The 14,172-nt window shown below is 43.6% G+C and overlaps 1 protein-coding gene across 2 annotated transcripts in view; it reads left to right on the top strand.

The window, feature by feature from the left end:
• LOC122397419 (protein GDAP2 homolog) overlaps window positions 1-13,944 on the top strand; it is a 31,517-nt gene extending 17,573 nt beyond the window's left edge. For both annotated transcript variants that reach the window (XM_043396575.1, XM_043396583.1), the window contains exons 8-12: window positions 4,995-5,148; window positions 10,206-10,345; window positions 11,038-11,092; window positions 11,468-11,611; window positions 11,731-13,944. In XM_043396575.1, coding sequence (XP_043252510.1) covers window positions 4,995-5,148; window positions 10,206-10,345; window positions 11,038-11,092; window positions 11,468-11,611; window positions 11,731-11,793 — 556 coding nt within the window. In that variant the 3' untranslated portion in view covers window positions 11,794-13,944. The remainder of the gene's footprint in view (window positions 1-4,994; window positions 5,149-10,205; window positions 10,346-11,037; window positions 11,093-11,467; window positions 11,612-11,730) is intronic.
• The last annotated feature ends 228 nt before the right edge of the window (window positions 13,945-14,172 follow it).

The following is a 14,172-nucleotide window of genomic DNA, read 5'->3' as shown; positions in this document are numbered from 1 at the left end:
CATTGGCGCTGCGGTCTGATTCCATTTTGAATCGATAACGCTACCTTTGATACTGAAATGGTCGAGGGTCGATTCATTCTTTCATTGAATGATAGGTCCATTGCGTACCTCGTCCGTGGTACTATTTACACGCTATCGTTTAAACAATTTGTATAAAACTTACAAGCAACGTACATACGATAACAAAGTAGGGTTTACTGTTACGTCAAATTTTTTTATTGAAACTTACACAACTATCAAAGTACGCATCCTGAACGTTATACTAAATGTTACTTTTCATCATAGTAGTCAAGATTTACACATTTGTCCCATCGCGATAGTTTATAAATTCTATATTTTTTTTTTTAACTAAATTGCATTCATTGTCGTCCAGTTTTAATTAGAATATCGTTCTCTTAATAATTCATTAATTTCTGTTGCGTTAACTAATCGAAAATATTAGCCAGCTTTATATGCAGTCCTCGTCAATAATGTCATCGATCGAAATGGCCTCGTAACCTTTCGAACGCTCGTGGGTTCGTCTATGTGTCTCGAGAATAGCGCAACGCGAATAAAAATAAACGAAAATCACGCAACGTCCGATAACGAAATAAATTATCTCGATCGCGATGGGACATTCTGTGTCTGCCCCTAACCAAAGTCTAGGAATCAATAGCACGATCGAATAGGCCGACATTGCGTCATAGAAATCAGCCACACGCTCTCGATCGTGACTTGCTATGTTAAAGATGAGAAGCACCTCGCCTTTCGAGAATTTTCGACGTCAAAGCGTTTTATCGCGATGAAATCAGACTGACATCGTAGAAATTCTCGTGCAAAACGGTCTGCATGCTCCAACGAGGGCAAGCAAGAATACGCCCTCGGGACAAACTGAATATAATTTCCGATTGCATCGCGTCCAGGGCTGTTTTTCAAAACGCTCGTACGTCGTTCGCACCGGATGCACGTCGTTTATTTCCCGCATAAAGCATTAGTAAACATTAGTTTTGACGTCTGCCGATGACGGTAGCATCTGGCGCCGCTTGACGGCGTGTTTTCATACACAGGGCGTTCGTTTGAAAACTTTACGTTTAAATGTTTTGAAAATACAAGTATATCGGTTGTTTTCCCAACGAGTATTAAGGATTTTATTTATTTTTCACGTATGCACAAGATGCAGTAGGATTCAATGAACGTAACGATGGCATCTAACGAGTGGGGGATTTAGTCTCTCGATTCTCTTCCCCTAGTTTCTAGACCTCGATTATTTCGCCAAAATAGCACTTTGAATCCAGGCCATGGTCGCAAAATCATGGTTAGATGACGTTCGAGGTCCCACGCGTGGTCGCCATCAACCTTAGCCATTCTGGGAATTACTATTTTATTAAAACCGCAATCATGACCGCGCCTTCGCCCGTCACGAAACCAGTCGTTTCATCGAAGCTCCTTTAAAAGCTTCGATCAAATTAAGAAGTTACCGCGAGTAATAATAACATAAGCGTCGGTTAGAAAGCACGTTAGACATGTTTATTACTTTCTAAGATCCGGGAAGCGTTGGCAAAGTTACGCTAGAAAGCCAGAAGACAAAGAATAATTCCGCGATTAGTCAATGGTATGAAATTAAACGTTCGAATCGACTTAAAAATATCCCCGATTCTAAATATACTTGCGTGGAGCTCGTACCACGCATTTTGACGATTCGTTTGAAATTATATAGCTCGTTCGAATATTGCTTGAAAAAAAAAAAATTCACAGATCGAACGTAAAAGTTTATGAATCAATCTAAAAGCGTTCGGTGAATAAAATTTGCCCGACTCCGTGGTTGGAGCGTAAAACGCGCACCACGCTACCCGGCATCGATTCAGGGAAATTTCATGGCGAGAAGATTCACGTGCTCGTCGTCGCGACTTGGAAATACACCCCTCTATCGATCCTTTTACGGCGGACGAACGATATTCTCTTCCCGCAATTACTCGACGCCTCGAGAATCGTACGTAATAACCGGCCCGCAAATCGCGCCCCTGCTCTTCTACCCCTTCCCCGTGGGTTTTTACTCATCGAACACGTAGTACCCTGAGCGAGCAGGCGCCGTGACGCAGCCAGAGAGCGTAGGCGCGCGCCCACGAACTCGACGAAGACGCTGCGTCCCGACGTCGTCCGTCCGCGCCTCGTCGCCTCGTCTTCCTCTATCGGACGGCTCAGTGCGTTGCGGTTGCTCGCGAATGATCGTCGCGTCGAATCGCGTTCCTCTTCCAAACCAGATACGCGACTTTGTACGTTTTGTGTTCACTCGGTTGGACAGCGAACGGAAACAAGTCTAGTTGGAAATATTCGGGTCGATCCACGGTATCGAGTTCCGTATCACCGGGTGTCCTGGACTGTGATGTCACTGGCGATCGTGCAGAGATCATCTCGGTGGTGAAGAGATTTTGTTCCCGCGCTCCGAGAGTCCCATTTTCTCACCCGGAGGCTGTAACGCTGTCAGCATGGTCATGATCGACATGGTGGACGTGATCGAAGACGAGGACCGGTGCGTATCGAAGAAGACTGGTTCGACCGTTCGTACCGTCGTTTCTCGTCCTTTCGACACCCGGAATTCGCCTGCCGTGACTCTATATTCTCGCATTACGTAAATGTTCCGTGATCGACGCCTGCTGGATACGTCCAGCCGTGTGTACAGAACCGTTTCGCGTCCCCGGAATTTCGTCTCGAAGGACGATGCTCGAAATCTCGACGACGCGTTTACGCGTTAAACCGAGGACACGGAAACGTTGTTCCTTTTTTTGGTACAACGCCCAGTTTTGTTTTTCGTCCTTCGGTCCACACTGCTCCCGATTTGGTGGCCGTCCAACAAACAGATTTTTTTTCCCTGAATTTATTATCAACGAAAACTCCCGATCCTGGTTGGTCGGTGTACGCTTGTACGTGTTTCACGATGCGTTGCTAGTTTTGCCCTGATCGATGCCACTTTACGCTAGCTTCCACTGCGCGTTGGAATATTCGAATCGAGAATTCGTCTCATTGTTTCTTATCCATCGGCGTCTTTGCTTCTTTTATTGAGTTTCATTTATTTTAGCAAGCACGTACCTCGACGTATCTTCTAAGGGAAACGTACGAATGACTCGTTAGACTAATTCGGTCATGATTCTCGCGTACAAATATCGTTCTTCCTTGTGTAAATATTTGTTCGTCGCGAATTATGTATGTTTGAACAAGGATTCGGATTCTCCGAAAATGCAACTTCAACGCGTTTCGCTTGAAAAACGAGTCCAAATTTATAAATTAAAATCACAATGCCAGATTTAGTGAAAATCGTGCTTTTATTTAACGATTATATTCAACGAATAAAGTAAAAGTAATGTACGTACGTAGTACACCGAGCAGGGTGAAAGGGCGAGGTTCAGCGAACTAGGCTGTTTTACAAATCTAACCCAATTCGATCTGTTTAGAATAAACTCCGCATTTTAGGATTTTTATCTTCTTCGGTTTTGCTTTCGACTTCCTCTACTACGATGCTAAAGAAAACATGATGTCAGTCTTACGTTACTGTAATTCTCAGTGCCTCAAATGTATTCTTTACACGAATATATTCACGTGATCTATCGTGTTAAAGAAATTCTCCGAGAAGAAGGTACCACTAAATTAATGTAATAATCATTATGGAAAAGGAAATTTCCAATTAAAACTTTTAAAGGCGTCTTTGTTATTTACGTAAAAATTTTTACTACTACGCGATAAACATAAGAGGGGTCATGATATCGCTAACAAGACATCGATATACGCGAGCATAGTAATTAAAGTAATAGTCTCTTATCTTTACCACGTAGACTAACGATTAAAAGTCCGGCCGCACCTGCATCGTTTACATTTCACAAACAAATTAGCGATCTATAAAGCGAATTAGAAGAATTATTGCGCGATAAAGCCAGAGTAAAAATATAAAAAAAAAAAACGAAAAGTGAATGAAAATAACCGGCCTGCGGTAATGCGAACGGTCATTAACGATAAGAAATCAGACGTTTTAAACGGAAACGTACAAGCAATAATTATAACGAGCTGCGTAGACGATACCGTCCAGTTTACATGGATTTTATTCGATTCTTGCGTATCCAATCTGCGGTTAATAGCTTTTTTTACGCTACCGGTAACGAATGGCTGACGTCTAGGTTGGCGTTACGCTAACATCGATTGAAACCGACGATGCAGAATTCACCAACGTCTCTCTGGTTGAGACACCCGACGATGAAAACGAGTCAACGGCGTTGCTGGAGTTCTGATTGAAGAATAAATAGAGTCGCGTGCGTATCGTTTCTTGCGCGGTCACTGTTACGGCCTTGAACGAACTTCGTTGGAATAGAAAAGTTAAAAACGCGACGGAAAGTCGATAGCGTCGACGAGACTCCGTTTTCAACAGGAAAATCTGACTGTTCAGCGATCAACCGTCTTGACGTACGATTCAATTACGAGCAATATACCATATTTTTATTATTTCATTTTCGCGGTCCTATACCGTGTCCAGCTCGACATAGAATCTTTTTAATAGTATCGTATATTATTTTAGTGGTTCATCCATACAAAAATTTTATATCTTTATTTTACGAGAGAACATCATTCTCAGTGGATAAAGACCTTACGAGTCAGACTGGTAATTGTCGGGCAAGGGGTTGAATAGCAACCGGGCCGACACCGATGTGTGAAATTTTCATGGTGCGCGCGTGAAGCGCGTTCTCATTGATTTCATCCAAATAGAATATTCATGGACGTCCACGCCCGAGTTCCGAGTATTTCTATCGCGTGTCGTTTAAATAATATCGTGTGAGGGTTGACAGCTTGTCGGGTGGAAAATATCGCGTTGAAGTTTCCACTGAAAGTTGTGTGTTTACGGGAAATCGCACGCCGCGGTTCACGCTACTCGATGCAAGTTGACAAACTTGCTTTTATTTCTATTTCAAATGTCTACGACCGTTGTTGCTGGTATATTTAAAGTTTCATTGAAGTTCTCGCAATTGTTTCAGGTACGAGAGGCTTTTAAGACGAGCGAAGACGGAAGATCTATCCGAAGTGTCGGGCATCGGATGCCTCTATCAAAGCGGCGTCGATCGCCAGGGCCGACCAGTGGTCGTGTTCGTCGGCAAATGGTTCCCCGCCACAAAAATCAATTTGGACAAGGTGAGATTCCGCTTTAAAGAACTCTCGAGCACATTAACGATACCGAGACTTTTATATCCTTCGTATTCGTGCCAAACGACCGGTTCTAAAATGAAAGTTCCAGTTTGCCCGACCGCGAGCATATAATATAGTCGATTTAAAATAGGGAATAACAATCAACGTAACTTTCAGACGAGATAGATATTTGCCTCGGAAATGATAAAACAAACGAAGAAATCGTTTAATCGTTCGTGGTACGGTAAATGTTAAACGATTCGTGGTTACTTTGAGACGCGAAGTGTCTACTTTATGGCGAGACGTTCCAGCAAATAGAGGCGCGATGAGAAATTGTTGGAAGTTGGAACTTTACTCGTTCGTTGGTTCGAGATCGATATTCTGATGCGAGTTAACAGAACGAACTCTTTTATTATGAACTAGCGTGTTTAGCAGTTCTTTCCAAGCTGATCGATCCGTTTAGCATACCTGCGAAGGAAGAAGAAATTGGCTCGGTTTTCTGGAACGAAATTGACCGTCTCTGTCCCCGTAGTCTTTGAACGTTTCGCAGAACATCCGCGTGTAATCGAGCGAACCGCGGATCAGTCCGTGAATCGAATTTATCAATGAATTTATCGCGCGATCTGCGTGAACGGTATTTTATCAATTATGGACGCTCGACGTTAATGAAAACGCTTATAAATATTTAACGACGACGAGCTGGAAAGCTCCGTTTAAAGCGGATATTCGCTCGACGCGCCGGTGGATGGAAATTAAAATTGGGGGAAAGAAATTCAAATTTAATTCGAACCTCGGGATTTTTCTCTCTTTCAACAATTTGACTGCGAGAGACCCTATATATAGAACGAGTCTCGGGACTCGATCGCCTCAAATAACTCGTGTTATTAATTATAGAAAAATTATCCCTGTATGGGTCGTTGTTACATTCTTGATGGCTATCCGTTATCGTTAATTGCAATCGTTCAACGTTCGAATCGAGTTCGTATTTTTAGCCGGCGATTGACACTTAAACGTTAAATTTTAAATACCTTTAATTTCAACCTACGATCGGTACCGTTTATCGATCGAAGTGAATTATGAAAGAATCTAAAACGGTTCGTAGGGAAATTACAAAATCTCCGTGAAAGTACCGTGCAGGCTTTGGTGCGTTGAAACGAGCCACTCGATACCGGAAACGGCGCGTAGGAATTATTCATTCGATCGAATATTCGTTGTATTGGTCGTCTGTTCGGTTGCCCGGCTAAATCCTCTTGGACGAAGCACTATAGCGATCGCCGCTTGACCGTTTGACCATACGATACCGTGATGAACAGGGATAGCCCTTCAAATGATCAACCCGCATCACCGACCCGCGCTCTCGACGCCAAGGCGCAAGGTTCAAAGCTTACAGCTATTATAAAAACTCGAATTTTCCTCGTGCAAAGAAAACAATAGACGAACGCGATAACAAAATTCATAATCGGGGAACGGGGACGTTGTAATCCATTATCTTACCCATAGCTCCCCTTCTTGATACACTTGAGCCCGTTTACAAGCCAAAGTGATCAGCACCGCTTCTCGAACTTTTTAACATTTGTTATTTTATCGCGTATGAAAGTTGAAAGAATTACATCTTGAAAATGAAGGTCCATTCGGTGGACCTATGGTTTTCCTATAGCAGGCGTGCAGTGTTTGTTTTACGTCGATTAAAAATCGGGTTTCCAGATCCGGCCTCCTATCCTTGTCAGTCAGAAATTTTGTAGCTCCACGATCCTATTATTCGTACGTGTCGATATCATCTTTGCTCCTTCCTCTCGTGTCCCCTTTGCTCGCTGGTGGCAAGCGCACCGCCAGTGGCAAATCGATATTTACACGTCCAGAAATAGCCCGACCACGGAACAACTCCTAAGCCGAGAGTACGCCAGTTGTAACGTTGTTGTCGCGAGTCCGCCGATTCGCCCTGGAAAACTTTCTTCCCGTTCCTACGAGCACGACCCTTTTTACGTCCCTCGGACGTGGCATCCTTTGAAGGAACTCCGGCGCCAACGTCGACGCCGGAAATAGCCGCCCCTGAACGAAATGAAAATGCCCGTTCGACCTCGCCCAGATCCGCGCCTCGATCTCGTCGATACTCTAGCTCGCCGTCGATAGATCGATTATTATATTCCAACTTCGCTTCGGTTTTTTTTTTTTTCGTGGGGAGTATCTGAATTTTATTTCAGTTTTATTATTTTGCAATTTTATCAACGCCAGATTTGCGAACATTTGTCGTGTATTGTAGTATAGATTACTTATCGTGTATTCTCTGATCCGTAAAGGATATACGAATCAAGTTTAGTCGTTAAATTGCATTGGGATCGAACTGGTAATTTGCATAGGCATAAGTAATACGATAAAAATATATAGGGGACAACGTTAAAGAAATTGAGCGATTCTTTGGTCGAAAAGTAGGTCGCTGTCCGCGATTCAAGGACGCATTCGATCATTCTCCCCTGACCTCGCGAGAGCAATTTCAGGTCACACATTTATCGGCTTAAATTCGGTGAAAAGCTGCATCGAAAGGATATGCTCGAGCACCTGTCACGAGGAAGTCTACCTGTCGATTCGTTATTCTGCCCCCCTCTGACGTTCGAGGTATCGATAACTCTTCCAAAGGTCTTTCTTTCTTACAGTTCGGAGTAGATAATTCTTAAAACTGTAATCTTTATTATTGTTATAGTTCTATTAATCTGTCTTAATTTAATTTGTCAAGAGAATAAAATTCGTGAAATTATCGTCCACTTGCGACACGACGATTTAACAAAGTTAGACTTATCGTACGAGGTATTACCAACGTTTCGTCAACCGCTATTGTAAGATAAAATCGATAAGAATCGTGTAAATTTTATATTGCGTCAACAAGACCAAATTAAATTGTTTATCGCGATTAAAAACGGATAATGATCGAATCAGATATAGAAGAGATGGTATTATAAACAAGTGGCTGATGACGTCTTTATCGTGATTACATCTCCGGTGTCAAAGTCTCTAAAATTTTTACTTTGATTTATCCGCGTGATGTCAATACGACAAAATATATGGATGTTCCGATCCCCGGTTCGAGCACGTCTCTTCTCAGAAACGATCGAAGCAACAAAAACAATATGCAACATATGCAAATTCTCCGACTTTAACGATTCCGTGCTTTTGACCACGGAACAGTGGGCAACAGACGAGAATACAAAGTACAACGAATTCCAAACAAGCCTGTACCTACACATTTATTTCCTCGGCGTACTAAATTTACCTCCGGGGCCTTGAAACGAAACGAGATAAAAATTACAACCGCGTCGCAGAAGCTGCTGCCGTCGCTGTCGAAAATATATAGTTGCTGGTATCTGTTTTTCGCATCGGAATCACAAAGAAGACGCTGTTGAAATAGTTGCACGTGACGTCGACACCGTGTGGCAGCCCGTTTGTTAAACGATGCATCAAATCGCTTATGTTCAGCGAACAAACGCTAATTAAACGACCTGTCGAGATAATGAGATTTCAGGGTCGCGGTACAGATAGCGGCTATGTATGTATTTCGAAGCTCGTCACGACGGCTGGCTTAATTCTATACCGTCGTTAAATCATCAATGTTAAATTTCTCCTTTGACAAGAAGGGCGTCGGCTGTCGTTCGTTAATATTGTCTACGAACGATCGATGCAATCTTTTTTTCTTTTCATTCCTCCTACTCGAAACCGGGAGATCGCGGTTTTCGTTCGTACATCGCGAATCCGATGTGCACTCGTGCATACAAAATAAACACCGTTGCGTCAGATTTTGCGAAATGTTGAATCGCCTGCTTCGCAATATTTGCATTCTTCTTAATCGGAGCAACCGGAGTCGGAGCAAAACTTTATTCCGATCGCAGGCAACAGATAAAGGCCAGAAATAAACACTTTTATTCGAGTTAAAAAATTATATCTAGCCAACGATTTTACATTACAGCGACTATGCACGTCCTGCTACGGTTGCACCTCGGATCTCGTCCAATCAAGCCCTATTCTTGCGGCAAGTTAGGCTCGAATTAAATAGATTTCTCATGCTGACAACGCTGGACGAGCAACTAGGCGCTGATTGGAAAACGATCGAATCGTTTTGTCCGTTACTCGACTTGGAACCCCTCTGAATCGAAATTATAAATTGCTCTTCGCGCTCGTCGTGACTTTACTCGCGTTTGGTTCTCGTGCATCGTGACGTAAACATGTCAATCGTGTAAAAAAAGCGCACTGCTAATTGGCATCGTAACGTGGGGTATGCTTCCGGTTCGCTGACAGATGTAGTTGGTAACGGTAACGTTAACGATGATTCAGCCAATTATTACGTTTCCCTGTTTGCAGAGACGACGCTGGGAAACGAGCGCCGACGAGAACTTGAACTGTTCGGTGTTTCGAAATCTCCAAAGGCTTAATCGGTTCGCGGAGCCTGAAAGAGACTTTTCTCTCCATTTTCGCTTGAACTCTGTATCCTCTCGTCTAGGAGCACCCTTTTGCCACCGCCACGTTGCTTTCTTTTTGGCTCGCGAGGCCTCCGACCTGATTTTCCCCGCGATTGTTCGACCTGTTTGCCCGGGGGACGAGAACCCAAAGGTTCGCGGAGCGTTCGATTAAAACGGAGTACGCTTTCCTTCTACATAACAAACTTGTTTGTTACGCATTTGCCGCTGACTCATTTCATATAATACTGAAACGAGAATAATCTGATTAGCTGTCCGCGTTGCCAACTAATCGCGGAGCTTAATCATTCTGACTGTGCCGGGACCTTTCAAAGGAAGACGACGACATAGTCATCCGGAGTAAGACGGTTCTCAGAATCGTCTAAACGAGCATCGAAATTACGAACGTCAGAGCAGCATTTTGGGGCGTGTTCGATGATACCGTTTTATGACCGAATTAAATAAAAATCGTGTTTGACGTAACGTATACTAGACTGTACAGAAACTGCGCGAAATCATAACCCGTGTAGATCGTTCGAGACACGAACAATCCGTAAATTTAGCTATGACGCAGCTCGTTAACATACTGTTGACCAAGAATGGCTCTCTTTTTTGTTCCAGGCGTTGTTATATCTAATTCAGCTGCTGGATCCGATCGTCAAAGGAGATTACGTTATCACTTATTTCCATACGTTGACGACGAGCAACAACTACCCCAGCTTGCACTGGTTGCGTGAAGTTTACAACGTGCTTCCTTACAAGTGAGACTCGAACTCTTCATCATCCATTTACTCGCGTAATTTAAATCGATAATTACGAAGGTCGCGATATGGGGACAGCCAGAAATAGAGTGCATTTCTTTAATGAGACACACCTTAAATTACAAGCCTCTCGACAGGACCATTTAATACACACCCACTTTAGGGCGTGTACGATCATTCCGCGATACTAATGAATTACAGCTGATACGACGCGATGCTAAATGAAAATCTTAGGCCGCTTTCGTAATAACCGGTTCGTTATTCGAAAAGAGTACACCGTACGTACACGGAAGCGAAAGAATGAATCTTTGTAGAAGAATTAACAAAGAGATTAAAAGTACTTTCTTTGCTTCGATAGCTATCAGCGATTTACATCGTTCGTTTCTATTTAGAAATGATATGGCAGATAAGCGAGCGATCCAACAAGTGACGTCTTATCTTATTTTATGCGTCATACGATGTTGCGGCCATGAGAATATAGATTTATAGATACGTAGGTCTGATGCAAGAGCAATGGAAGTTTCAGACAAACTGGTTCAGATCGAGGAAAATTTTTTTTTAAACAAACAACGTGTTTCTTTTTAAAGAGAATCGTATCGTCTGTACACTCCGATTCGCAAGAATTTTCATTTCTTCGTGCTAATTACTTGGTCATCTTTGAACAGTATATAATTGAAACGTATTTGTTGCAGGTATAAGAAGAACCTAAAACACTTTTACATTATCCACCCGACTTTCTGGACCAAGGTGCGTACCGATCAGCGTCGTTTCGCGAAATCATTTTACACCCTCGCGCAATGGGGTCAAGAGTTGTCGTATTTTCTTTAACTGAAGTATTCCGCGTCGTTTCGAAACGGAAGCTTTTTTTCTATCGTCAAGGATGGAGTCGAAGCGCAATTTTAAAGACGCAGAAGTGTTCCCACGTTTACATTTCAGAGCAAGCGCACAATTCGCGCTCGCGATCGTATCGAATCGACTGGCCTTCGGACCGCCGCCGGTTAGCAAAGATGTTTTCGCGTGGCAATTTGTAAATAGTCTTGGAGTTGCCTAACTGACGGGAATAAACCAGGCAAGCTGATATCGTTGCTCGCCGTTGACCGATTCCTTCCTTGTTCGTTGCAGATGATGACGTGGTGGTTCACGACGTTCATGGCCCCGGCCATCAAACAGAAAGTCCACAATTTGCCCGGCGTCGAGTATCTCTACGAAGTCATGTCGCCGGAGCAATTAGAAATCCCAGCGTACATCACGGAATACGATATGACGGTAAGAAAGTTTGGATTTTCGACTTAGCGCGATACTTGCACGAGTCTCATCGAACATCGAACAGAGGTATCGAAGAACTGATTGATCGATTGAATGAAGAAACTGTGAAAATGTTTCAGATAAACGGCATGAGGTACTATCAACCGGACCCCGTGGTGTCGTCCCCGTCTACATCCACGTAACTTTCGAACGGGATTCGGTTGCTCTGCAGCGATGCAATGGACAGAACCAAGTCGGATCGATTGTTCCGTGCAATGCTGGTACGGTTGTACACGCGTGTGTTCCTCGAGTAAACCCATCGTACGCCCCTTTCGTTCATTCCACCGACTCTGGACGACTATTGGACGAGAAACAGGGCTGCTAATCGGGCAAGATCGCCGTCACGATCGGATGGTTCCTTCGAGCCGCCATGATAGCTCGCCGTTACTTTGCCGCAGTGCCTCGTGATGGATGGAACGCGTAGGGGGGAAAAAAAGAGTACTCGTTGTCGGTGCTTCGCGCGACTATTTTTAACGAACTGATTCGCTGAAAAGTCAAGAAACCCACTGCCCATCCGTCTCACCTGCGCGAGTCCCGCGTCTCGATCGTACGTTATTCGGATGCTGGATAATCTCGCTTCCCGAACGCGGGATACACATTAGACAGACCGACGATATGGAGGCAACTTAAAACCAACCACCGGTGGAGAACGAAGAAAATTTCTTATTCGTCCGAGGCGAGTATATCGGTTGCCAAAAACACCAATTAATCAGTATTTTCGTGGCCGTGTTGCCGTCGGTACAGGGATCCTCGGCCCGCGTTCTCTTGTAAATATTACACTGTTCATCGTTGACGGGATGGAAATAGAAGAGACGACGACGACGAACCCGAAGCAAATGACGGCTTAATACGAACTGACGATCGCATTCTATTATTTTCTTATCCGTCGTTATACAGCGAAGAGCGTCTATTTGAATTATTGTACGTCGTATTTTATTATGTAACGTCGTTGATGAATGAGTCGCGTCCCCCACCAACCGCCCCCCCCCCCCACCCTCCGCTAGCGCGGTATTTTCGATATGTAAAACAAGTAGAACCTGTAACTCCCGTGCAAAGAAGGAAATAATAGAACGGCTGGTTCCTTCCGTGGCGTTACGGCTTCGGCAAATTAATGCGAACTCTGAGATCGCGTGTCCTTCGACCCGCTGCGTAGAACCGATCGACACGTGTACGCTGCATTCTCGCGTGTTTATCGATAACGAATCGAACGTGACTCGCTCTTGCCTCGTTTCAATTTCATTTATTCGACTGCCTAAAAATCGTATTAGTATTTTAAAACGAAACTTTTATCCAACCCTGACGTTACTAAATTGAAATCATCTTTTATCGTCTCACAATATTATTTTATCCGACCCCCCGATTAATCGGATTTTATTTACAGCGACAGGAATTATTTTAATGAAACAGCAAATACCGTTTCGCTTTCGAGTCAGCGACAAAGCGAATTTGATCCGGTAAACCTGTAAAAGTTTGCGCGGGTTACGTTGTAAAAGCCCGTGGGACTCGGTACGGTTTAAAACGAAGCTGCTTTTGTCGTCGGTGTGTTGCAACCGACGCAATCCTGTAAAGAGATTACAACGGATCGAGCGGAGGCATTAAACTTCGGTGAATCTGTAGAAAAGAACCGATTCGTCATCGATAGGCAGATAAGCGAACTATTGCGGCGCTAAAGGCCGAGAGGTGCCGAGGTCGTACTCGCGGTTCAATTCTAGATTGGATGAAGCAATAAACTTAAGAGCTTTCTCGCGATGTATATTTCGGGAGACAGAATCGTTATACTCGTTGTTAAGCATTTTTAGCGTTTGAAGATGAAAAAAAAAGAAAAACAAAGTTGATATATATGTATATAACCGACGTCGATTAGCCCATTTCTTTCATTTTCTCTGTGTCACTACAATCGCATGGATCACTCGCGTCCCATCGTTGATCAACCTCTACCGTGCGACGAACCGGAAGCAACTCGAGCGTTCATTCGTGAACCAACGAACGAGAGGCAATGGGTTAATTGGCCGTACCTCGGTCGGAGATGCGTGCTAACGTTACTACCGAATAGCTCGTGTACGCGCATGATCGTTGAAATATATATTTTTATTACGTTTTTATTACGTTTATTGTACGTTACGTTTGGAATCCAAACTATGGATACGTTAAACACATATTTATTCTAATGATAGCATACAGCGTGTTCCGCTAACAAATAGGAAATTCGATTTATTTCGATCAAGTCTTGTCTAACACGCGTCAATGGGTGCAAATCGATTTATTTTCAACGTTCGCTTTTAACGCGACGATGATCGCGTCCATTATTACATTTTTTTTACGTTTAACGACCTCACTGTCCGTCCCTGACAATCGTTTATAGCATGTAGCGAAGCGTCGCGCAAGGCATCGTCCGCGCAGGCTGCATTCCGTGGAAACGACTCGTCCGTTTGGATGTTCGACTAAATAATAATAAAAGAAATTCGCCTGTTATAGTTTTCATATTCCTTCGAGACAAACGACGAGTGGTCCGCGAAATCCAG

Source organism: Colletes gigas, unplaced genomic scaffold, assembly GCF_013123115.1.
Source record: "Colletes gigas isolate AHSC1104 unplaced genomic scaffold, ASM1312311v1 Colletes_gigas_Sc00001, whole genome shotgun sequence".
NCBI lineage: Eukaryota > Metazoa > Arthropoda > Insecta > Hymenoptera > Colletidae > Colletes > Colletes gigas.
Note: the sequence above shows the minus strand (reverse complement) of the source record. Positions and strands in the feature narration are given on the sequence as shown.